Source organism: Melitaea cinxia, chromosome 5 (genome assembly GCF_905220565.1).
Source record: "Melitaea cinxia chromosome 5, ilMelCinx1.1, whole genome shotgun sequence".
NCBI classification, from domain to species: Eukaryota; Metazoa; Arthropoda; class Insecta; order Lepidoptera; family Nymphalidae; genus Melitaea; species Melitaea cinxia.
Window position 1 is genome coordinate 14,562,751 of NC_059398.1, and position 27,514 is coordinate 14,590,264.

General features: G+C 32.6%; 1 protein-coding gene and 1 long non-coding RNA gene across 2 annotated transcripts in view; one reads left to right on the forward strand and one right to left on the reverse strand.

Annotated features, from left to right (window-relative positions):
* LOC123653675 overlaps positions 1 to 2,012 on the forward strand; it is a 17,425-nt gene extending 15,413 nt beyond the window's left edge. Inside the window, exon 2 of the long non-coding RNA XR_006743138.1 lies at positions 1,703 to 2,012. This is a non-coding gene — a long non-coding RNA (uncharacterized LOC123653675). The remainder of the gene's footprint in view (positions 1 to 1,702) is intronic.
* The window catches only part of LOC123653672 (nitric oxide synthase-like protein), a 26,716-nt gene extending 1,464 nt beyond the window's left edge, over positions 1 to 25,252 (reverse strand). Inside the window, exons 1-17 of the mRNA XM_045589667.1 lie at positions 24,854 to 25,252; positions 19,182 to 19,318; positions 16,565 to 16,727; positions 12,363 to 12,454; positions 11,974 to 12,115; positions 11,733 to 11,872; positions 10,350 to 10,524; positions 9,438 to 9,619; positions 5,568 to 5,682; positions 3,507 to 3,746; positions 2,891 to 2,995; positions 2,370 to 2,431; positions 2,030 to 2,142; positions 1,610 to 1,839; positions 767 to 1,015; positions 522 to 675; positions 80 to 249 (exon numbers count right to left, since the gene is read on the reverse strand). Coding sequence (XP_045445623.1) covers positions 80 to 249; positions 522 to 675; positions 767 to 1,015; positions 1,610 to 1,839; positions 2,030 to 2,142; positions 2,370 to 2,431; positions 2,891 to 2,995; positions 3,507 to 3,746; positions 5,568 to 5,682; positions 9,438 to 9,619; positions 10,350 to 10,524; positions 11,733 to 11,872; positions 11,974 to 12,115; positions 12,363 to 12,454; positions 16,565 to 16,727; positions 19,182 to 19,318; positions 24,854 to 25,168 — 2,784 coding nt within the window. The 5' untranslated portion in view covers positions 25,169 to 25,252. The remainder of the gene's footprint in view (positions 1 to 79; positions 250 to 521; positions 676 to 766; positions 1,016 to 1,609; positions 1,840 to 2,029; positions 2,143 to 2,369; positions 2,432 to 2,890; positions 2,996 to 3,506; positions 3,747 to 5,567; positions 5,683 to 9,437; positions 9,620 to 10,349; positions 10,525 to 11,732; positions 11,873 to 11,973; positions 12,116 to 12,362; positions 12,455 to 16,564; positions 16,728 to 19,181; positions 19,319 to 24,853) is intronic.
* Positions 25,253 to 27,514: the final 2,262 nt, after the last annotated feature.

Consider the following 27,514-nt stretch of genomic DNA (forward strand, 5'->3'; position numbering starts at 1 on the left):
GTACAAGATTATACACAATATACACAGTTATTAAAAAAGCAACGGTTTTTCCTTTCAATTTATATTAACTGGTACTTACTGTAGCTAGAGTATTCAAGTATTTTTTTTCATCTTCGTCGTCACAAGTTTTTGCCAAATATTGTAAAAGAATAGTGGTCGGTGGCGTTGTTATATCTAAAAATCTTGTGAATAAATCTCGAACACTCGCGACAGGTAGCTTTTCATGAGGCTCCCAAGACTTTACAGGACCTAAAAAAGTATATTTGAATAAATTTTTACTTCTTATAAATACATACACAATACATAGTATGTAACATAGAAAAGTATAGTGAGTAGAGTAATTATTATTTAAATAGTTTAGTTATTTCATTGTACAACTAATTAAATTCCTTAAGAAAACAAATAATAAAAATATTACAATCAAATGAAATTGTGATATATTTAGCTCTGCCAACATATCAAATACATTAAACAATGCACTTAAACAACTGCAAACAATAAATTATTTAACATTTGCTCACCGCTCGATGTATGAGTCTCTTTCATAAGTTGTAACTGCAACGGCTCGTCGTAATTATCAATGTCCTTCAAACGAGCTAATAAGCTATCAACTAACTCTTTCCGATTGCATGCCATTATACCGACATGGTCACCGGGATCATAATTAATTTCACCCTGGAATGTATTATATTAATATTCGTCATTTGTAAACTTTTTTCATTTTATCATAAAGTTTTATGTAATTGTAATAAAAAATTGTAAATACCTTTGGCTCCATGTCAATGAATATCGTTGATCGTTCAGCACTTAAATCTCCTAAATCTTTATTTGCTTTTACAACGCACGTTACAAGTTGTCTATTTATCGCTGTTTGTAGGGCATTAAGCAAAACTGGTGGCTTACATGTGGGAAAAGCAAATCTAACTGTTTCCTCACTAAGTGCAACCGTCCCTAGAGCTCGTTTAGCTTCTTGCAAAGTTTCGTCGTCATCCAAGCAGAAAGTTTCGCATGCAACCTTGAACAAAATAGCTTTATTTTTGGCGCTTATCCCACCTACAATGTTGACCAATTAGGATCATGCCATTTCTGAGAAATTACTGATGAAAGATACCGATATACTAAATAAGATTTATAATCAGTCACTGATAACGTTATCTTATTACTGATCTATAATAAAACAAAAATGTAAACACGAAAATACATGACACATATAATAACTTGCTAGACTGATTAACTAAACAAATGTTTACATTAATTCTTTGCGCAGAACAAATATCACTCTAAGGAAACAAAAACTAAATTTAACGTAATGAATACGCTACAGCACTGAGGAAATCCCACTATAATTAAAGAGCGAAAAACCATTAATATAGCCTTTGAGACTCTAATTTGTTATAACCATTGAGGCCGGATATCGGATAAAGAACAATGGCACTTATGTTGTCTATTTCGGCCTTGATTGTACATCTCATTGTCAAAAACGACGGTGCAATACACAACCAAAGTAAAATCTTAATTGCAATAAAAATGTGTATAAAGGCATTTTAACACATTAATTCATTTTTTTCTTTTTACTTTATTCCAATTTTATAAAGCAGTGTTAACTTACATTAAATACACTAGATGCCCATTTTCTGAAAGCTTGGTCTTGACCACACATCTCATCTCCTGTAGCAATATCATGAATTCTTTCACCTCCCAGGTCACCAAGCAGTCGGTCGATGTACTTGCCGAAATTGCAGAAGTTTGGATAAGCACTGGAGCCGAGGGCAAACACAGCGAAGCGGACGTTGCTCAACGGACCAAAACTGTCTATTGATGTTGCATCAGTTGCGCTTCCTATATTAATTTCTAATTGTTAATAATGTTATTAAAAACGGAATAATCGATTATTTTAACACATTAAAGATGGGATTGGATTTATATTTAAGATGTTATTAGTATTAGTGTTAAATTTACAAAATAAGTAACATTTATTTTAATACAAAAATACATTTATGACATCATTAGTATATTATTCTTTTTTTACCTTTTAAAGATTCGATGCGACTGAGTTGCTTTGGATTACTCGCAGCATATCTTTGAAGTTCAATTTGACTATTTGCTTTGATAAAAGATTTCGGGGTCAGCATTTGAGAGCCTCTGAAAATTTATCCACACGTGAATATATAAAATAAAATTTTAACTGCTTATCTGTAAAGTACTCTTCGAAGAGGTGAATATTTAGCCAAACCCAAAAAAACTTGATTTTGTCATGTGTTTTCAATTACAATTGTGCTGTAGAGTTAAAGTGGTGAAAACCCTCCGTTTATGGGTAATTGATTATAAAGAAATTTTTTTCTTGTACTACTGTTCTTGTTTAAACTTACGCTGTATTTTCTTCACTAACTTGATCAGCATAAAGTAGCTCACAGAGATGTTCACCAAAAGCCTGAAAAAACACTAACCTAGAATATCTTTGTATTAATAATAATTATCCAAAACATTGATTTTGATTGAAATAATTCTGTATTTATTAGTTATCGCAAATCAAAATAGACATTGAAGTTAAACTAAATAAATATTATTCAATTATATGCATAATAACAACAGATTGCTTTTAAAGATAAAAATGCAAATCATAAATGCTGTGTTTGTCGCATAATTTATACAATAAAAGATAATTAATAATTATTTAAAATTAAACAAAATAAGATTGTGGATTTTGTTTATATTATTTTGAAAGATTAATTAGCTTACAATAAATTGTCAGAATAAATGATTGTGTTTTAAGCAATAATAGTGACAATATGGGGTGATAATACGAGGTTATATAGCTTATTTTATTCCTGGACGTAAAAATATAATGGTTAAATTTTTTTATTTAATAACAACTTCGAAACTGACTTACCACACCATTTTCTGGTGGATCTCCGTTTCCGAAAGTCGATGTCACAACCAGTAAAAGCGCTTCGTGTTCAATAGACGTGATATCATAATCAATCATGCAATGAACCTAGAAAGTAAATTTTAGTTAAATCCAAAATTATATATTATTAAATTTTAGAAAGTACGTCTTATTTATAAATTAAAAGAAGTAAAATACTACACGTTCTCAATATTACATTTCTTAGATGTAGTATGTATATACTACATAAAGTCACAACAAAGTCTTTCATCACATAAAAATTGCAAAATAGTTACTTTTTTTGAGGATATAATCTTTTTTTATATTTATCTATGTTTAAGTTTAAGAACGTTAATTTTGTACGTTTCATATGAAACCAAGATAACAGCCTTAAACCATTTTCAATAAAAGTATGAAATTATGCTAAAAATAGGATATAAATGGGACCGGATAATTTTAAGATTAGTAACATTAGCACAGCATCAAAAAAACACGTATGCGTTATAATGTCCAAAATAAAATTAAACATCGCGATAATCATATAATTTTTACTAAGCAAAATAGGTTGTACTACTTACGACCCAACAGGAAAAAATATATATTAAGCATTCGTAAATACCTGGGCGTTAAACGCATGCCCAAATATGACTCCTAATTCCTTCGCATACTGCTCAGACTTGCCAGTCTCGGTGGCGTATAGAACGGTTGCCTTAATCCTCTTAGAGAGCGCTCGACCAAAGAGTTTGGATGTGAATTTCACTGCGCGCGCAATCTGTTTGAAGTGGAACTTTCTATTTATGGGCCTCTTGCCTGTGATCGGCTTTGACTTCTGCCATTGATGAGTTTTCCATGCTGGCTCCTAGAATTATGAACGTATAAGATCTAGGAGTAAGATTTCATTGAAGTCAAGAGTCAAGACGATGGTAGTGATTACTTACCAGTATTAGTATTTACTTACATTATAAGTCATTGATATTAAAAATAGAAGTTATTTCATTAATCAATATGAACTTAAAACGAAATTGTACGACTTTAAAAGTGATGTGATAAATACAATTACGAATTATTTTAATTACATAAAGTTCTTATTACTTAACACGTTCAATGCCACTACGATTTTCATGATGTCTTCGCGGATGCCGCATACATTTCACGTTGGACTCGCTAAGCGAGTCGCCGGCACTGCAATATAATTTGAATGGACTCGCCACGCGAGTTCACTGGCATTATGTAGGGGTAAAATTTATCTTTTGTTATTATTGTGGCCGGCTTAGTTTCCGTAACGTTTGTATGGGAAGTATAAAGTATTTGAGGACTATTCAGTGTGTTCTAACTTAAAAACATGGCAAAAAACTCAAAGGATAAAATAAAAGGTAAATTTGTTTCGTAATTTAGGCAGTGGTTCTCAACTTTTTATACAGTGGTTAATTTTAAGGTTATATTTTATACTAATAATATTTCTGAACAGCAATTTCCTATCCTATTGAGCACTTATGGGATTAACTAAAAAAAGAGTAAGGGCAAGAAACGCACCGCCGACAGGTCTAAGAGAGCTCCAAACCGCAATCAAGGAAGAATGGGACAGCATACCGCAAGTGTTTGTAAAAAAATATATTTCTACAATGAAAAATCGAATGGAAGCGGTTCAGGCTGGGGGGAGGGGGGGGGCAATACCTCGTATTAACAAATCATTGTCTTCGAAAAAATATTTTTTTTTTAACCTTTTATACCTGCTCAAAGTCTTACAAACCGAACTACCCGAACGAGTGAATTTGGGTAATTCTATTGTTTTGTTGCTATTGTAATGATTTCGAAGGTCAAAGCTGCACATAATGGGTTTTTAGAAAGCTAACAATGTGTACTTCAATTTAATTCAAGTTGTATTTGCAAACAACATTAAATTAAAAAAATACTTGCGGTCAAAATTAAAATGTAGGGGGTGTGCGATTTCTTTGCTCTTGAGTGTATTTCACTCACTCACATTTCATATCATGAAATTAAAAAAAAACTTATGGTAGTAAAAAAAAAATCTTTTAATTTTCTTCTAAACGAAACTTGTCCTAACAATAACAAACACAAAAAAAAGAATTATCCAATTTGATATTAGATTTACAGTGAACGCCACATCAACCCACTAAAAATCAAACATAAAACCATATCTGTTAATAAAACCGTAACTTATCTGTTATTTAGATGTTTGTGATGCTTTCATTCTGTTTTAGGTTCATATTATAAGTAGTATCCAAGCTATTAATTTGATGACGTTAAAGTTTGAGAATCTGCGGCATTGAACTCGCCTAGCGAGTTCATGGCATTGCAGAATATTTTTTTTCTTTCAAATGTAAAAATGTTTGTTACATCCAGGCCACCATGTAAATGTTTAAATAATATCATATTAAGTCTACAATGTAATTTTGAACAGAATATACAGAAGTGTTTTGAAAATATTACCGAAAAACACTGAACTCGCCACGCGAGTCACCGGCACTGGATTAAAATTAACGTAAACACGCAGGGCGAGTCAGTGGCACTGAACGTGTTAAAACACATTTTCTCCTTATTTCAGAAGTACGAGTAGGTATTAAGTGACAATTTAATTATTACAATTATGTTAAATTTAATCTGAAATTGCAACGAATATATGTCAAATCATTACAGATTGTTTATATAAAAAAATAACCTGGTATTCATAAGCTGGTCGTAAGTAATAGAGCGCCATCTCTTGATGAAATACCGGAGTGATGGATGATGACATCGGCGGGACGATCCATATCCAGTCCGCCGGACAGCCGGAACTACGAAGTTTATTCAAAGTGAAATACTCTATATAATTGTAATTATTCTTTTTGACTAGATTAGGTACATATGTGCTAAATGGAATAAGTATCAAATTTCGATACGTGTTTACATTTGCGGTGGGTGCGGTTATTCGGTGCGTAGGTATGCGGTTTTTCGTGTCATCCACAACAACTCCTAGCTACAATTTAAGCCACGGGAGTTTTTGAGCTCGGAAGCCGTTGTCCATGCAACTTGTACTTTACTGGTCTTCTTCTTTTAATTATTTTATTAATCTTTTGAATGTATTGTGAATTACAAAAAATAACTGCTATTTAGCTTTTGTAGCGTTGGCGAAAATATTTTTCGGCGGAAAATATTCTCCAAGATTTTTTTACTGTTACATTCATTATTTCTTGATTGTTCAAATCGGTATTATAAACTAAGAAATAATATTAATTACTATGTTCAACTCTTTAAAGGTTGTGTTTTATGTTGTTTCTCATTTTTATTAATTTAATTATTAATTATTTTATCATCCTAATTATTACACTCTGAAACTTACATACTTTTTAAAAGGCATCGCTTACAATGTTTACGTTTTTAATTCAAAAAAACCATCTGAGTGCAATGAATAAAAATCTTTATTTTTAATTTGAAACAGTGTACAAATAACATAGTTAAACAATTTGCGATACTGTTAGAATTTTTGCAAAAACAATTGCGCATGAACTTTAAATCATCTTGGTATACTGCGTCATTGATATCTCTAAATCAACGTTGCATTTTTTACGTACACGCACACTTTACATACAATTAATATTATAACGAGGCAGCATATGTACTTCAGACAATCGATGTTTACGTATAAAATTAAGAACTTGATGTATTCGAGGTTTGACTATAAGTTAATAAGCGTAGTCATCACAGACACGCACTTACTGTGTTAATATAATTTTCACCTTATATGTAACGCCATGAGACAACATTATTTAGTTGGTTTTTTTCTTTAATATAATCACGATAATAGCAAAAAGTATTTTATATGCACTAATCAATATACTAATTGCATTAAATTTACCAAGACTATTTTCATCACAAGTTATTTTTATTTACTCTATATGATAATATTGAATTATCCTTGAAATATTATTGCCGTAGTAGGTATTCAATAAAAAATAATCGCGGAAAAGTCATCCCATAATAACATATTTACACGAAAACAATTAGCTGTATTGTTTGAAATATGTTAACAATGAGGTATCTCTATTCTAATACTCTTTGAGATATTGAGCTTGGAGAACCTTGAAACCGTGAGAACTTATCAATGTTTTTATATCTTGCAGCCGTTTTGTTTTTGTAACACCGGAACAAAATATTATAGACCTTATATATACTTAATCTGTGGTAAATGGTAATACGTATACAAAAAAAACCTGTTTATTGAAATTGAATAATCTTATTCCACTTTTTGGAATAATATAAATATAAATTAGTTTAAAATATTACAGTTAATCTCATCGTTTATGGTACATATTAATTACTACAGACTTTTTTTGCATAAAGTACCGTATGTGCGTTACAAATATTATGCGTAAAAGTATGCTGAGAAAATTTGTTACAGACTATCTTTTCGCTGGCAGGTGCGCCCGCGTGAATTGGGTACACGATTTTGGCTGTACCTACCGTTTCCTTCCGTTAAATATAGCCCATGTCACTAATCATATACTCCTAGTATGAGAATTGTTAGAATCACATGTGTACTTTTTGACTTTATCCATTACAAACACGCCAAAATTCAACTTTTTTCCAGTTATTAGGCATAGATCATATTCGAACTGTCGGCCTCATATCAACAAATAAACGCGGTTTTTCATATATACATTACCTACATCTCATCATACATTTAGCCTAACATATTAGTGCACCAACATACAATACATTCTGTAAGCCGATAATACGCCAACAATACTTTATCACTCCGAATATTTTTGAGCACATTTTTAATTAATTCAGTACGACCATACATAAAATTTGGTTAGATTTACATACTGATTTACATTCTGAGTTTTTCTGTCGATTTTTTACTTTTTCTGCATTTCTATTTATTCTGAGTTTAATCAAAGCATTATTCATCGAGCATTTTTTTTCTTTACTTTTATATAAACTGGACCTACCTTGTTGAATTGCTTGTAAACACACCCAGTTAATTACCTATATTCATTTGTTATTTCTATAGCATTTGCTCAAAATTTTGACCAACAATTTTTAATAAAAAGGCTTTCCGAACAGATCGATATATTTTAAGCCCGACTGTAAATTTATTTAAACCAAAGCATCGAAGGATAACTTTAAAAAATCCACAAAGTTATTGACTTGAGCAAGTCAAATCTATTAAGCAATTTCTCCTGATTCAACATTACATACAAGGAAAACAATAATAGCTTCCAGAAATAATCTTATTTGATTCAAAACGATTAATCATATACGCAGTTCAGTAAATACATAGTAATAATAAACATCAATTACCCTAATTCATCAGCATATTATATCAATGATTCTCAACCGATGATCTGCGAACCATTGATGGTCCCAGGAAGCACACGAAGTGGCCCGTGAAAGCGGGGTGTGGAGTAAGTAAGTCTTACTAGGCTAATTTGCTTGCATCGGTTTCGTTCATTGTATATATTTGCTTATTTTCAATTGTAAAGTTCGATAGCATAGACCAAATATTTTCGGTTTCCTACCAATATCTACGAAATTCTTTATAATTAAACAGTGATACGTGAAAAATAAAGATTATCAAAAGGTTGAGAAACACTGGCCTAGATAATACGTACAACCCAGACACAACAGTCACACGTTTTGTTATTGCATATGTGGGTAAACAATCGCAAGGCGATCGCGATGATAGCTTAATGGTTGCAAGTCTGCGTATCTGCTTGTAATAACAACACAAGATTACACCGGTTTGCAAGTAAATATTATGATTTGTATCTGTTTCAGTCGTGTTTTAGTTACCCTGCTGTTTGGATAACGCCATATTTAATGATGACGTAAAAACTTAACATAAACTTGCTTTTTTATGCGATTATACCTGCATTTAAAATTATTATACAATTTTTAAGGGCCGGTGAGTAGTTTCTTAAAAGTGATACGCTAGAATATAACAAATAGTTGATTTCCTTTTTATCCTTTTTCTATTGAAACGGACATGTAATATCTAATATCATACTTATTCATGCATTTTCTGAACTTTGCAGTGGTAAAAGAATTGTCAATGTAGGACACCGAATAGCTATATCCACATAAACCATTGATTATTTTGAAAATCGATATATACTGACATTGATTCAATCTAGTAAATATAACATACTTATCATTAGTTACTATGTAAACTATGTTCGCTGTGTGGCTACGGCACTAAAGAATTTAGCCACCCCCTCTCTTCCCGTGGGTGTCGTAGGAGGCGACTAAGGGATAACAAGGTTCCACAACCACCTTGGAACTTAAGAAGCCGACCGATGGCGGGATAACCATCCAACTGCTGGCTTTGAAATACACAGGCCGAAAACGGGCAGCAGCGTCTTCGGTGCGACAAAGCCAGTACTGCGGTCACCAACCCGCCTGCCCAGCGTGGTGACTATGGGCAAAACACATGAGTTCACGCTATTTTTGGCGTAAACTTATGGAGGCCTATGTCCAGCGGTGGACTGTGATAGGCTGTAATGATGATGATGATGATGACTATGTAAATCCAATATAGGCTACTTACCGCAGTCTGTTTTCGTTGTCTAAGTGCTTGATAAAGCTCTCAGAGGCTGTGTGATGGTCTACAATAGTCGCGTTGTGCTGCTGGAAGCTATGGAGAACAGCCACGTTTACCTCCACTAGGGCCTTGTCCTTCCATAAATTTACTGGAGTTCTGGTGTCTAAGCCCATCTTCTGAGCTACTTTCTATTTAAAATAAAAGCATCAAGTAAATATTTTTATACTTATTTCTACGAAAATTCATTATTAATAACTTCAGCTGTCCCAAAATTTTTCAAGTTGTAAAAAATTGACTTAAATGTGAAGATTAATGGTCAAATTCAAGTATTTAAGTACTCGTAAATACGACCTCTGTACCGCTCTATAGGTAAAAACGAGAGTTTCACAACGTTTAACATATAAGTTCACGAGTTCCTATATTTCCTGTCCCTCAGAATTTATATATGTAGCATATATATATATGCTGTGTGGCTACGGCATTAAAGAGTATAGTCATCCCCTCTCTTCCCGTGAGTGTCGTAAGCGGCGACTAAGGGATAACACAGTTTCACTACTACCTACAACTGCTGGCTTTGAAATACACAGGCCGAAGTCGGACAGCAGCGTCTTCGGTGCGACAAAACCAGCCCTGCGGTCACCAACCCGCCTGTCTAGCGTAGTGACTATGGGCAACACACATGGGTTCACGCTATTTTTGGCGCGAACTTGTGGAGGCCTATGTTCAGCAGTGGACTGCAATAGGCTGTAGTGATGATGATGAGTGACGGATTTTAAGTTGATCCGTCTATCTGATCATTATAAGACTAAGACTCCTTACTCTTGGTAGGCAAACAATTTTCTAACCTAAGGTAGAACATCGCGGGTAATGACTTTTTATTCTTATTCTTTAAAATAAAAATGCGTGTTCAAAATTTACCTCCAACATATTCAATCGATTAGTATCGCAGAAGTTCCGACAACCGATCTCGGTGCTCATATACCAGCCATTGAAGGCATTAGCTGTAAACTCAATGCCGCCGCAGTCGAAGCGCATACTGGACACAGCTGGTAGAGCGTACCAGCGGAGTTGAAGCTCCTCGAACCATTCATGTCTAATATTGTAATATAATTAGTTGTTAGAGAAATTCTGTTATATCTTCTATTAGGGTCTCTACCCTTATATTTTGCTTAAAAGTGCTAGAATCAAGTTGTCATGCAACCTAAAACTATGTAACTACTTATGTAGTGATATGTATATAATTATAATGTCTGGTATATGATTTATTTTTATATTCTAATATGAATATGAAAAGAAATAATATGAATGTAATATGCAAAAACTTTAACCAACTAAATTCCTTTTATACTATACAGTAAAGTTAAGATTCAAACTTTTATTAAAATAATTTCACTCCACAACAGCAATAGTAAACGGTTAAACTGAGGGCTCTTTAAAATAATACTCAGAATAATCCGGAATCCAGGTGCTCTTTGTGGCATTTTCGAGAACCGATGTTGCACACGCTTTAATACGCTCGTATAAACTCTTTACTTTTTTGTTGAATAAATTTGGCACTATCAAGGAAACACATTTATTTTAACGACTAACAAACACTCAATCACAACTCTATCGCCCTCTTTGCAATACATTACAGCGTGTTAACATTATCAATACCAAAACATTATTGAATGAGCTCGGATTTATTGGCCATAAACGCAGATTGGAGATCACTGGACCACACTTTTACGATAAGCAATCTGTTCTGTATGGACATTGTCCGCCTATTTGCGGGCCTTTACAAAGCACAATATGCATTCTCCCAGTTTTTTATGTTGGCATAAATCTGAGATGAAAAACGATAACTACGACGTCTATCGTCTAAGTAGCTTTTTATCAACAAAGGCTATTTTTCATTTTCACCTCTTTGACAATTAACATCGTTTCATTGATTGATTCAGATCATCAGAAATTTAAGAAAAAAAAAATAACAAATAGCACCTAAGATACTAATTTTCTGTAACGAAAACAGTACTTATATTTCAAACTACAAAAAGACAAAACTTTTGTACTAAATTTCTGTGTCTCAAATCTCCCACGTTATTTTTCTCGAAAACAAAAAAGCTTAAAAACAAAGATTTCTATTTCTAATTTGTGTATTAAATTTTCATCAACTATGATCAGGTTCTTTAAAACACCCTTTTTTTACCAAATTAAATGTATTATATATAAAAAAAAAACTAGGCAATAATAAAGTATTCAATAAACCAGTTAGCACAAGATATTTTGTTAATATAGTAACCAAATAACTAAACTACTTACGTTGGGTGAGTCATATGAATTTCCATGACAAGTTCTCTCGGTATTTCAAAATAGTCCGGATCTTTTCCATTAGCAGAAAGGACAAGAGGGAGAATATCCCAAGCAGTTCGTGGAGGTTTCCAGCCTAGCTTGAGGCAAAGCTATAAAATAAAATTTCTTTTTCAGGTGATATGACTTTGTATTCAACATCTAATCTCAGAATAAATTTTAGAAGATTTATTCTTAATTTATGTAATCTTACCTCGGTAAACTCACAATGCATCGGATCTCCCAAAACGGTTCCGTCTGGCTGTTTGTATCCAGCGTAGCTAATCAGTTGGCTGTTCCATATTCTATAGTCATGCTTGCCGTCAGTACGTTGAGGAAAGACGGTAATTGCCGACCTACATCAGATGAAAATCACATTATTGCTCACCTCTTACAAGGCCTAAATGCTAAATAATTTCCAGTACTTTATCAATTGAAAATTAAACGATTAATAATCAATATTTTATATAGTTATAATATAAATAAATAATAATTAATAATAAATACTTTATAGTAGAAAGGTTAAGATTAATTATTTATTAACTTTTTTCACTAATATTATAATTTGTAATGGATGAATGAAGAATGTGTTTTCACATTTACCTGATGTTTCCTTTGTTAGTGCTATACTTAATGTGATTGCAGAGGGCTTCAAACATGCCACTCGTGGTTGTCACTTGTCGACAATCGAACACCTGAGCAAATTGTGTGAATAAAATACAATTGTCATACAAATTAAAACAAAAATACAAATTGAAAAAAAAACAAAGTACAATTAGTTCATAGCATTACCAAACGAAACTAAAAAGAAACAGTTATAATTATTGAATACTTAGTACTTTTTAATTCTTATATTTTTCACGAAATATATATCATACTTTAAGGGCTTTCTTTGTTCGTAAATAAAACACAAAAATATAAAATTCTTTGACCAGGGTATGCAACGTTATCATAGAGCTGTATAGGCTATATTTTAAAGGAATAAAACAAAAAAGCTGAAATCGGAGATCGCAGATTGGAGGGCGCAGCTACGAATGAAAAACTAGAGTTAGATATATCTATACAAATGAATAAAATTGAAGTGTCTGTTTGTAATATTAAACTTACCGCTTTTAACAAAATGCATATGTATGTACACGGTACATATACCAAAATAACGTTTTTTACATTTTTTGTCTGTCTGTCTGTCTGTTTGTTTCGGCTAATCTCTGAAACGGCTGGACCGATTCTGACAGCACTTTTACTGCAGCAGATACGGCAGATAGGTGATGTAGAAAGGGGTAACCTAGGCTATTTTCATTTTAGAAATTTATTTATTTTATAGCTCTGTGAACTGAACAATAACTTTTTTGTTAAATTCCACGCGGACAAAGTCGCGTGCGCGGCTAGTTTATTAATAAAAATCATTGCAAGATTCAGTTCGTGAGCAGTGTGAGATACAAGTTAATCTTACACTAGAGACTAATCAATTTCATTCTTACAAAGCGAACCCCGTGTGAACATTACCGAGAAAATACTTGAAGATTTCAAAGAAAAATTGCACAAAACACAATGTCTATTCTCTGAATTCTTGAAGTAATACTCCTTTACGCACCCTTGACTTTGGGAGCAAGCTGGTGAATGCGAGAACGAGAGCGTTACAAAAAGTATGATTGGGCGAGGTGAGTGGAGTAAGGTAGAGAGGTGTGAGAACACATTTTCTTTCTCTTTTTCTCTCTTAGCCAGTTACGTTTCGTATATCTCAGAAACAGTGCAGGCCTATTGTGCAGGCTTATTGCTAAAGAACTTTTATTTCAATCGTGTGGTCTAAAGAACACTCATTTTTTTTCTAAAATTTGTCATGTCTAATTCTTGCATCGAATAGGTTTTAAGCATTCTAATTTTGGACATAAAATAGTAAAAAACCCATTAGAAAATTTTAAATTGTTAGCGCGTGATTAACTTTAATGTAAAAAAATTACACAAACAGCTCTCAAACAAAAAATGTCGTAAATAAATTAAAATCATAATGAGAAAACTACCTAAATACACTTATAAATTCGACATGAAACCGTAAAATCAATCTACTTAATGAGCTTAACATACGCACAGTATGAAACCAAAATTCAGGATTTAAATTGAATCCTGTTGGAAAGAATAAATAACGCCCTTATTCACTTTAGAAAATTCTGTAACGAACTAAGCCTCTGTACAGATTAACCCAAGCAATCTATTTAAGCAATGTAATTACGAAATGTACTCGCGAACATCAGAGAGACTTAAAAGTGGTCTCGCTAATACCGATATAATTCCCACTCTAGCCGATGGGAGCCGAATGAAAGCAAGCGAATAAATTATTCGTAATGTCGTTACGTCGGCTGCGACTCAATCAGACGGACTAATTAGAAAAATATTGAGATTTACCTACCTTTTTACCTCACAGCCGAGCAATCTAGATCATTCTAGGAATTTAACGTTTCACAAGACGTCTCGTGTTTTAAAAACAATTTGTTGATTTTTAATTCTGTATTAATTCACGATGAGTTATAACAACCCTGCCTTAGAAAGAATTTCAAACATATTACAAGTCCATATCAAGATACGTCTGAAATTCTTGTTATTAAAATATTTATAAAATTTAAAAAAGTAAAAATAAATATTACGACATACAGAATAAAATTCATGGCGTCTATTATGAGATGGTGAAACACAAAGCGTTCAAACTTCCGCTGTAAATGTTAAAAATGACGTGCCCCAGGAGGAAGGCGTATTTCGTAAAGATTAATTTTCTTCTGATGTCATTGAATGAACTGTGACCACACAGAGTATGATCACTGTAATAAGAACCAGTGACTCTATTGTGCGCAATTTAACTCAAAGAAAAGCGATTTGAAAAGTTATTTTTCAACGACCTTTAAGTCAAGTTTGATTCCTTTTCTGTTTAAATAAAAAAAAAAAAAAAACTCATTGTGTTTTACGGTCTACTTACTTTTAGTTCAAAATTAAATTGCTAACGGTAAAATTATCATGTTTCCACGTACAAAATATAAGTAATTAAAAATTATATCAAGATTTTAACATTTTAAACAAGAAATAATATTCAAAACACATAAAATAATAAAAGTAAATAAAATACCATATGAGATCATGGAATGAGCGTAGGATTTAAGTAATATGTAGTTGTCGTGTTTTAGTGTAACTAATTCGTTTTAATATTTACAAATGATTTAGGCCTTATGCTCTCGAAAATAGAAGCGATAATCTTGAAAGTTGTATTTACAATAATGGCCATCTACCATCGTTTACTATGTAGCGACATATTGTAACACCTTAGAATAAATAAACGTCGTGCCATGACTAATTACTCGCATTTTGTGTTTCGCCTAGTAATTTATTATCTACGTTATTTCAATCAGTCTGTAATTGTTTGACATTCTTCAAAATATTTACTTTGTCACTGTATTACTATAAGAATTCGAATTTGAACCATGGTGTTGTAATGAAGTTTAACGTGTATCGTTACATTTCTAGAAGAACACATTTTTTTTATTGATCCATAGATACTTTAATAAGAGTATTATTTCTCGAGTTTTATGTATCCCGGTGCGCCATTGTTGAGTAGAGTTACGTAGAGTTCTGTAATTTATTAGACGTAGATATATGGCATACAGACACCTACATAGCATACTTGTATAAGGCGTCATACATAGTTTCTACATAATTACGTATTCCAATTTATTATTATAATAGTATTGTACACACAGTAGAGTATGATTTTATATCTTTTACCACTTTCCTATAAATAATTCCCGCTTTTAATAGGAAACGTTTTGCCTAAAATAGGGACTTGCACATTTCTTAACTACACACGAAGTATGTTAATAGAAACCGCCAAATTGAGTTCCGAATAACAAAAGTTCGCGAACATTGACAAAATAGCGTGTAAGCGTTACAAAACTTTTTTTAGACACCAAGATAGTTGAACTCAAAACAAATTACTCGTGTTTTTGTTTCGGCGCTGAAAATGAGAGTTTTCTCATTACACTCGGTAAATTCACTTAGTTCCTCCTTGTTCGCAATTATACGAGTACGCCACGTAACAAGAATCGACATAAATTATTTGCCTTGTCAATTACCATTTGCTTAGTGTTAGTGAACTAAGTCTATTTATTTCGTTAGACTCAGAAATTTTGACAGGTTTTCAGGTCTTAACGTTGTGTTATAAGAAAAGTTTCATATAGAAATTAAGGTTGCTGATTGTTCTAAAATACATATGTGTGTAATAAATGAAACTTTTACAAAATAAAATAAAAAATTTATAACGTTGAACCATAATCTAAATAATTGTATTTATCTGAATAAATCTGAACATAAGTGATATTGTCCTAATACGTGATTTATCTAAATCAATATAAAATTAAAAATTATCTTCTAAGATCGAGAAAAAATATTAATTACAAAAAAAGTACACATAGAGATGATGAATAGGCCAACAACCAACGAATTTTAGAAAGAATGAAAATAGTTTTTACATCAATATAAGATCACTTCAATAAATATAACATTTTTTTTTTCATTTAAACAAACGGTAGTTGCTACATTACAATTTTCACATAAAAACTATAGGTACTACAATTGAGCTTAAATGCGCAACATTTTAAGTTGTCACAACATGCACAAAAAAGAGATGTAACACTATTATTATTAAAAATATTATATCTACAAATTCCAAAAAATCAAATAAGATTAGCGAATATAAAAAAGTAAATAAATTAACACAAAACATATTAAAAAAATATGAATCATTATACACGATTTATACTTACTTGTAGTTTAGACCACTGTATCCTGCCGATGCATCGGCTAGCGTTTCTCCAGGCCAATTTAGCCCCGAATACCAACTCCGTTGTAGTCAGCTGGTAGGTGCCAGTCTTCGCTACCTCTTCTTGAACCGTCTTCCAGCGAGCCTCATGGGCTACTGTGTTTGCCCTTAGTAATTAAATATTGAAAATTTATTTATTTATTTATTTATTTGTACAAAAATCCACAGCTACATTTTATGTTTCTTAAACCAATACAGAACATCCAAACAAAAGCCAATTTCGGATTTTACATTATTTAAATTACACTGTTAAGGTAGACAAAGTTGAGTTGAGGTAGTAAAATACAGTTACAATAAAATGAGAATTATATTATAAAATGTAAAATATCCATGGTCAATAATGTGTGGATGTGTAATTTATTATTATTATTTTTTAGAATGATTATCGTTAAAAATATTAATTATTATATTAATACACGCTTTACTTCTTTTAGTTTTACTTTCAAGTACCTGCGACCTATTTTCAACAATTGTAAAGACTATCGGCCGATCGATACTTCTTAGTTGGTAGAGAGAGTAAATGATGTAATTATTATTTATAGTACCTACGTACTATTGCTAGATTATTCTTTTATTTTTTTTCACTTTCATAATTAATTAAAAAATTACAATTGCTAACCTATTATTTATTGTCGTTTTTTTTAACAGAATAAAAGTGGATTTTCTGATCGAGAACAAAATTGTCCGTTTGTACATTAATGAGATGTAAATTTTGTTCGAATCCGTTCACTCGTTACAGCGCAAATACAAAAAAACCTTCTCAATTAACATATTAACATTGGATTGGATTATTCCTACATTCGACTAATAAAATTGTAATTTAGTCTGATGCTACTATTGCTAATTACGACTAGTAATTTATGTGATAGACTTTGTGTACATACACAAAGTCTGCCTACAGATTTATTCCTATAACTACAATTTCTATCCACTTCTCACAGAATTAGAACAGTTACAGACACTTGGAAATTTTCATCGAATTTTTAGGGTTTGTGAAAAACAAAAGGATGTCCCGTACATACAAGAAACATGCTTTTAACGACATTATGTATTTAACCGTAAAATAAAACTCTTCATCCATGATTCATACTTCTGCGTTTTCAAAAGATATGTTACCAAACCGAAACTCGCAAAGGAAGATAAAATCGTTCTTAACCAAAGCCGGTTCAACGCTATCAGATTTGTATGGAAAACAGCAATAAAAAAGTCTTTACGCGTTTTCGAGAGACGGCATGTTGTTAATAATTGTGATAACAAATTTTACCATCGTCCGTCATAGTAAGAAAATATTAACAATTCCAGAAAAGAAAGAACTAATGTAATTTTAGTAAATCATGTTTTTTGAAAATCATATTATGTAAATACGAATTACATATTAATAAAATATAAATAATATTTTCCGATTTTACTGACATAATAATAAAAAATATGAACTGGTTATTTAAACTAAAAATCATGAGTGCGATTAGAAAAAAACAAGGAAAAAATAATCGATCAACATGAGGATTTGAACCATGGTCTTCTCGGTCGATTTCGACCTGCCGATTTTCCCTGAGCTATTACAACTTTATTGTCGTTGCGAAATTTACCTTCGTATTCTAATGATTTTGTAGCTATTTTTTCATTGCCCTAAAAAAAGGGATAAAACGACATTTTCTAAAAATGAATCCAAGCTATATCGATTTATCGCCCACGAAATCCCCTGCATACTAAATTTCATGAAAATCATTGGAGCCGTTTCCGAGCTTCGGAATATATATACATACAAGAATTGCTCGTTTAATACTATTAGAAATGAGAAACATTTCGTATTTTCTTATGATGAAGTCAAACAATCAGTAAATAAGTTTGATCATTTCATTTTATGTTTGTAGCATAATTCTTTTTTATGATATGATATTATATTCTTCGCCCATTAGCAACGTTATGGTATACTGAAATACAATAAATCAAATAAAATTTTAAAACATACAAAAATATTTTTATAATCATTTTTTCCAACATCTGTTACACATAACTTATGGGCGTAAAAGCCGTATTTTAATTTCAGAATATTTGCATGAATGCTTACTTAATCGAAACGAATTGTTCAATTTAAAGCCGTTATTAACTGTCGAGATTAATAATAAACACACATACACACACAAGTAAATCAAGTCTAAGACAGATAAAGTCAATGTAATCAAGACACACGAATACAAAAAGAAGGCCAGTAGGTCAGTAGGTAGTCTATTATAGTTTTATTAATGAATAAACTAAATATGCTGCCCTCAAGTAGTTTGTGTCCTTGTGATGAGTAAGGTAGCCAGTACTCCTGGTCGGAGATAGGGTCGGCAACGCACTTGCGATGCTGCCGGTATTACAGGCGTCTATAAGTTATGCTAACCGTTTACCATCAGGTGAGCCACACGCTTCTTTGCCGAACTAGTCGTGTACAAAAATGACCATTCCGTGCATATTTACCCCATTGTGTTTTTGTTAAGTTTTACGCTTTCTCTGCTCCTCTGTAAACCCGCAGTAAGGCAACTCTAAATATCCAATCCATAAATTTCCAAACTCACCTACGTATAGAAGCAAAGTATTGTCCAAGAAAATCTTTCGCGTCGATGAGAACCTCTTCCGGACTTCTAGGCACGTCTCCACGACCAGGGATCGACATCAAGCTGCCCAAACATGCTCTCTCGTTGCATAGTGTTGGCTGGAGACAAAAAAAATATTTCCTTCACTTTATATTAAAAATCTAAATAAACGAAATTAAAGACTGAGTTCTATTGTAGAGTTGTTGTAGAGTTCCATTATTGTAGTGTCAAAATGGTAGGTCAGTGATCGACCATCAATTTAAAAATGATTGGTTTTGACAGCTTTCAAACTTAATCAAAACGAAAAGACGACGAATTCTGTCGGGTCAGTTTTTTGATAAAAGTTTTATTGCTTGGCTATCTAATGTATTCCAAAACAATAGAACCTCGGAAAACCGCGCACGTAAATACTCACAAAAAACCGGAATGAATTCCTTAAACACGTAATGACGATTATTACGAAAATTGCTGAAACTAATTTTAGAAACTATTCTCTAAGTTTTGAACACATTTTAGTCGTTGGTAACGCGTAAAATGCTGAATGAAATTACTTCTATTATTCTTTAGGTCCCCGTATGTAATGAATATTCAGAATACAAGATATTTTATGTTGCCTATATAATATTTAATCCGTATTCGATCAGCTAGTAATAAATTACAATACATTACAATGTAAATAGTATTTTATCATTGTATCATATATATTATATATTACAGTTATATAAACCTTTGATAAAATTTTAAATTAAATTATATAGTAATTAAATCACAATAAAAGTTTTTACTATAAGGTTCAGTATGATTGATAAGAAAAGATAGAATAGAATAAAAGATATCAATACGATTTTTTACAACTTGTACATTATGCATGCTGCATTAAATGCTGCAAATTCAATATATTAAATAAAATATTTGTATATTAAATAAAATCATAAATTCATATCATATAAAAGGATCATATAACATTATAATAAAAATAAAGTAATCAAAATATGTTTATTTTAATCCACAAGTATTCTCAAATATTATTTATTAGATCTATTTAGATTTATTTAGATCTACCCTACAAGTAATAATAATCATATCATATATAAGGATAGGATATCATAGGAATCATAAAAAAAGATTAACAATTAACAAAAATATTGCTTGCTATAATTGAAAATTACTTTTCATAATAAAAGTCGGTTAAAAAAAAAGAGTAACGCGAAAGGAAGCTTCCGATTGATTGAATAAAACCGACTCGAGATAGATTTGAATCTCGTTAGCGCGGAAAATAGTGAGTTCGTAACTCTCCCTCTCTTGGGGACATTTGTAGTGCAAATTTTAACAGCAGAACAGTTGTTCGATCAAATTTTTAATATATCTTTTTTCACAAAGTTGCTTAAGATCACGCTGATAGGATTATGTTGTTTATAATTACGGTAAAGAAAGAGATTCAGCTCATTGAGGTACGGCACTATCTCTGTACGGTGTGGAAAAGTATCTCAACCTTATAGAAGATCACAGCTAAATAATATTGCGCTCAAGTAATGTGTTATTGTGGTGAATAAACGCTTGCGTCTTCGAACGCTTCAGCCCGTAATATCCCACTGCTGGACATAGGCTTCTTACCCCATGTAAGAGAAGAATCAGAGCTTAATCCACCACGCTGCTCCAATGCAAGTTGACGGATATATTCCCTACTATGAATAGCAGTTGTACACGATAACATCCGAGACAGACGGTTTAACGCGGTCTTCGAAGAATGATAGTGAGACCCACAAGGACAGGTATCCAAAACCGCACAAACACCCAGACTACGGCAAAAATCTTTATGGTCAATACACATGTTTGTCATGTGTGGGGATCGAAACCGCATCCGCCAGCGCAACAGCCACAAACCAGTGCTGTGACCGTTGCGCCAACGCGACGTTTATAAGGTACGGTAAGTGCTTTCTATCAAGTGGGTCATACACTTGATTGCCACCCTGGGTGTTTAAAAAAATAGGTACATAAAAAAACAATGCAATAAATGTAACACGTATGATAAAAATTTGAGCAAATTTCCTGACACAATAGATCACGCCAGAGTTGATTTACAATTTTGTAAAGTCAGAACTTATATTTCACTTTTTGTTTGAAAAAAGATATCACTCTATTCAAAATAAAATGTGGGGCATTAATATTTTTTTTTTTTCGTAGCATAGCTGGTACTACAGCTACATCGTTCTGAAAAAGTAATAAAAATTAATCGTTTGTTGTCATTTTTCCTGAAATTGCCAGCCAACAAAATATATATGTATATATTTTTTAATCATTACAAATTTAGTTAGATAATTAGGTTAAGTACCTATAAAAAGTATTTTAAATCAGTAAATGAATTAAAAATATTTGCATTACTGTAAGTTTAATTGAATAATGATTAACTTTTAAATCTATAAAAAATATAAAACTGTTAACAATGTGGTAGAAAACCTACTGAAGTCACGAATGTAGTCATTAACAAAAATATTTCAAATAATTATCTTTGCATCACTGTAAGTTTAATTAAATAATGATTAACTTTTAAATATACAAAAAAGTCAGCCACGCCACCAGCTGAGCCACGTAGTGGATTTAGCTCTGACCCTTCTCCTACATTAAGAAAGAGGCATATGCCCAGCAGATGAATAGCCCAGGCTGAATAAAAAAATATTATACTTTTTTAATCGTGCGATTACTCGCGCACAGCGTAACATTGCAATACACACGAATCGCGAAAAATCAATCTATCTTTATTACACGTGTCCAATCTTATGAACGTGACAGAGATAGGTAATGGTTTGTTTTGACGGCTATTGCAAAATACAGCCACATGTTTTTTGTAGGTGTGTCTATTAAATTGCTTTGATCTTTAATTTGTTTATTTATTTATTATAATAAACATTTAACCTAGAGAAAATAATATCACATATAAATGAAACCCATTTATAGGCTAACATCGCATATAAAAGTCACTGTTGGTGAGTAATAACAATACAGTTTGCAGTAAATTCAACCTATAACAATCCACTGCTGGTTATAGTGCTCGCGCCGAACATCCTGTTTGTACGCAATCCTCATTTACCTTCCACCGGCGATTTACGGAGACCAGCAGTCAAGAGAACCGGACAGCGTCTCACAAAAAAGTAGTAATAGGAGGTTCCATAAAACAATTCGAGCTATTGAAATTAATATGACATTTTGTTGATTATCTCAAACGAGATTAATAGAGTTGCCATATTTTAAAGCGACTAACTTTCTATAAATTCGATTTTTCCAATCTATTTCAACTAATACTTCATTTAAAGTTGGTTTTGCAGAATCCATATAAACGACAGAGCTAATACTATATTTAGGTTTATCAAGTTTAGTGTAGTCTCCATCCTAAATACAGCGAAACAATAAATTTATAATAACTGTTAAATGTTATCGGCACGTTCATGTTTCTTGAACATACGTGTAGTGAAAATGGTGGTATCGTCTTTACTTATATTAAAAAGAGATAAACGAAATTTATATCAGTAATTTTATGTAAGAAAAAACTAAAGTGGCAAGAAATAAAAAGATCACGATGTAACTTGTGCATCTGTATACGCTTATAATAAAACTGTAACAGGACCAATTAGACCATTATATCATTTCAGCCGATCACAGTCCACAGCTGGACTTAGCCCTCCACAAGTTCACGCCAAAAATGGCGTGAACTCATGTGTTTTGCCCATAGTCACCACGCTGGGCAGGCGGGTTGGTGACCGCAGGGCTGGCTTTGTAGCACCGCAGACGCTGCTGCCCGTCTTCAGCCTGTGTATTTCAAAGCCAGCAGTTGGATGGTTATCCCGCCATCGGACGGCGTTGTAAGTACCAAGGTGGTAGTGGAACTGTTATACCTTAGTCGCCTCTTATGACACCCACGGGAAGAGAGGGGGTGGCTATATTCTTTACTACCGTAGCCACACAGTAGACCATTATATGTATCTATCGAAAAATAATCTAGGATTCTCTATCGTCGATACTGAAATTGAAACTGTATTTCTTTTAAATACATGAGTTCACGCCATTTTTGGCGCAAACTTGTGGAGGCCTATGTCCAGCAGTGGACTGCGATAGGCTGAACTAATGATGATATTGACTGATGATCTAAATCTTTATCTTGATGCATGATCTTTATCTTCAGCATCACGTTTAACTACCGAATGCTCTTGAATAAAACTTGGCTCGTCCGTACTATGAACTGGGACATTAAATAATATTTATTTTGAACTTCAATTATGAACTTATTATATCATGTAGGATGTTCAACGAATAGGATATGAAAGTCAAAAATCTGCGTCTTATAAATAAGTTTATACATAAAGTAATTTGTTGTGTGGTTACGGCAGTAATGAGTACAGCCACCCCCTCTCTTCCCGTGGGTGTCGTAAGAGGCGACTAAGGATAACTCATACCTACTACCACCTTGGAACTTAAAAAGCCGGATGATGAAAGATGGCGGGATAACCATCCAACTGCTGGCTTTGAAATACATAGACCAAAGATGGGTAGCAGCATCTTCAGTGTGACAAAGCCAGCCCTTTGGTCATCAACCCGCCGCTCAGCGAGACTATGGGCAACACACATGAGTTCACGCCATTTTTGGTGCGAACTTGTGGAGGTCTATGTCCATCAGTGAACTGTGCTAGGCTGAAGTGATGGTCTTGAGTGATGATAAAGTAATTACGCACATGAGAAAGGTAATGGCATTATTGCATTCATGTGTAGGATGCTATTTTTAACCGACTTCTTCTCAATTTGATTGTATTTTTTATATGTATGTTACCTCGGAGCTTTTAATTGGGTTCACTAAATTCGATGATATTTTTAATCGAATGGTGGTTTGTGTCATGTGGCCTTATTTAAATTTATTTGAGATCTAACAACTACTTTTTGAATTATATCTAATAATGCGTTTTTACTTGACTAGTTTTTCGTCGACCTATGTTGTATTACACCGCATAACTTTTTACTGGGTGTACCGATTTTGATGATTTGTAATTTAATCGAAAGTTGGTGTTTATCATGTGGTCATATTTAAATTTCATCGAGGTCTGATTACAACTTTAAGGGTAATCTTTGATAACGCGTATTTACTTGACTATTTTTTCGTCTACCTACGTTGCGTTACTTGTCGATGTAATTGAAGTCAGTTTTTTTTTTCGTTTGCGAGCAAACACAATTATTAATGAATAGTACATCCTTTTTATAGTACAAAAGTTTTAATAGGCAATAATTGCTTACTCTCACAAGATCGGGTGAATAGACTTTGATTAAATTTGGTACAAAAATACATATATATCTCAAAAAATGTGGAGCTGCGTAAAATACAATTTCACGCGACAGAAGTCACGGGCAACAGCAAGTAATCTCCATATTAAACAGTTACTTATTTTTGGTGTCATAGTATTATGTATTCGCTAAAGTAAAATACATAATATGAAAAAGGGCAAAAACTCTTAAGGAAACCAGTTCTTAAGTAAACTAAACTTCGAAATTTAATGATATTACAACTTATGTTATCCGTTTTAACAATAATAAATATTCATCAATTACTTGTTCGCTTAGTATTTCCTTCAAATCTTGAAATTCTTACTTTTAAGACAAATAATAAGACTCACCACTCTTGGACAGGTTGTATCATAGAGTCTATCATATAGGTATACCCTGGACTCAAGATTCTTCAAGACTTTGGGCCTTATAACTCTTCTTGGTTGCTTCTTATCAAGCTTCTGTATTTGAATTTTGACATCAACATCTTCTGATTTTTTTGATTTCGTTATATTTGCATTATCAACTTCGGCTAAAGCAAAATGGTCAATGGGACACGTCTTAACATCATTTGTAAAACCAGCATTAAGATTAACACCATTAGTTATCACTCCCAATGTATCATTTAAAACTGTTTCAGAATTTGTTATAACACCGGGAGCCATTTTGTCCGTTTCGACAAACCCTGTTCAATACAAGTTACGATTTCCAATATAATTTGTAATGAGGCGCAAGCGCATACGCGACGCACTAATCACGACTAGGTGTTACCTTTGTATTTATAACAGTTTTATTATCTGTGACAAACTACAGTTCTCGTTTGTTTTTAATATTTGCAAATAAAGATTTGTAAGTCGACTTGATTACCTAGTCAGATACAAAAGAGAATTTTGCTTATTTATTTTAATTAACAAACAATTTCATTAACATTCTTATTAAAAGAAAATTTTTAAAAATTATAAAAGAGTTAGTGTGCTATCTCTTACGAAAACGATCTATTATTTTTCAAATAAAGAAAATTTAATTTTGAGGTCTGTACCTAAAAGACGCTAGCAAAAACTTACATTAATTCACACTTCTATTTATAACCGTAGTAGGAGGATACTTGTTATCTTTAAAGTAAATATGTTATTATAGCTCCTATGACAACATTTAAACTCTTTCTTAAAATTTAATTAATTGGTTGATTGGTTTAGCCTATAAAATCCCTTAGCTGGGCATATACCTCTTTCTCCCCTTAGGAGAAGGATCGGATCTTAATTCGCTACACAGCTCCACTACTGGTGGCTAGCTAGATTCGCTAGTACTTTACACGTCCTACACTATCTGAATATAATCGCATGTTCGATTTTTAAGCTTGTGTAGTGACGATACGTTTGGAATATTGTAAATATAAACTTATTAGCATTAATTTTATTCATTCTACCGTAAAATGACAAAATTATTAGTTTGACTTTTATAACGTATCTAATATTTATTTCCTTGTAAATTAATGGTATAAAAGTAATATACATAAAATGAGCGATATTATTTTTTACAAAACAGAACTCCAAATCTCCTAATTTTGTGTTCTTAACCCATCAAAAAAGCAGGTAATTTTTTATACAACTTCCTGATTCGCCTGATAAAAAAAATTAGAAACGGTTTATCGACGCTACCACGGCTGTCAACGCAAACCACCCTCAGGAGCTCTTGCTAACTTACTAGCGCATCCCGAGTCGGTGTGCACCAGATTTTAAGCAAAATATTTTCCTTAAAAAATATATATATATAGTTATAACAGTCGGCTGTTACCTGTAACACGAGCATTTAGTTGCTTACCATAGGAACAGACGACCGTGTGTGTATGTTATAAGATATTTATTTCTTATTCTTTTATTTATTTAAATACCTTATTTTAAGAAAAAAAAAAAATGATTACATTTTTAACAAATTTTTTAGACTTTAAACATCGTTATTTGCAAAAACCCAGAACTTGCTAAGGATATCATTATCATCACTTCAGCCTATCGCAGTCCACTGCTGGACATAGACCTCCACAAGTTCGCACCAAAAATGGCGTGAACTCATGTGTGTTGTCACGCTGAGCGGACGGGTCGGTGACCGCGGGGCTGGCTTTTGTCGCACCGAAGACGCTGCTGCCCGTCTTTTGCCTATGTATTTCAAAGCCAGCAGTTAGATGGTTATCCCGCCATCTTGTCATCAGTCGGCTTTATAAGTTCGAAGGTGATAGTGGAAATGTGTTATCCCTAAGTCGCCTCTTACGACACCCACGGAAGAGAGGGGGTGGATATATTCTTTAATGCCGTAGCCACACAGCTAAACATAATATGCCAAATGGTAAATGAAAGTAGACTTATTAGCGACGATACTACAGACTGAGCAGTCACTTAAACTAAGCGTGATGAGTAGCCTTCAGTAGCCTCGACCTCAGCAACATTCCCTTTATTTTTTTAATTATATTTATTCAGATATTTATTAATTCAATACTTCACATACGCTGAATACTCCAGTAACGTGTAGTTAAGCTTTTTACATATTTGGCTATCAGAAATCAAATATTACCTGTACAAATAAATAATTATGCCACTGTTGGATTAATCACAAGACACATAACTTTTATCGGTTATACAAACCAAAGTATGCGGGTCTTCGGTCATGTGCCGCTTTAATAATATTTGTTTAAAGTCATGCATATTGTATTCGATTTTGAATCATGCTGTTTATAAATGATATCAGTGATACAGGCTTGTTTCTCTTGTTTAAAGATCTGTTTCGAAACGGTGATAACCACTCAGCTACTATAATATTTTATTTTAAATAATTCAGAATTGCCTTTAAATCGTATAATCTATACTAGTATTATAAAGAGGAAAAACTTGATTGTTTGTTTATTTGCATTCAATGGACTCCAAAAGTACTGAATCAATTTGAAAAAAGTTCAATCATATGAAAAGGGTCAGAAAAATACTAACTTCTTGTCAATAGCCAAGTTTGAATATTGCGATTTT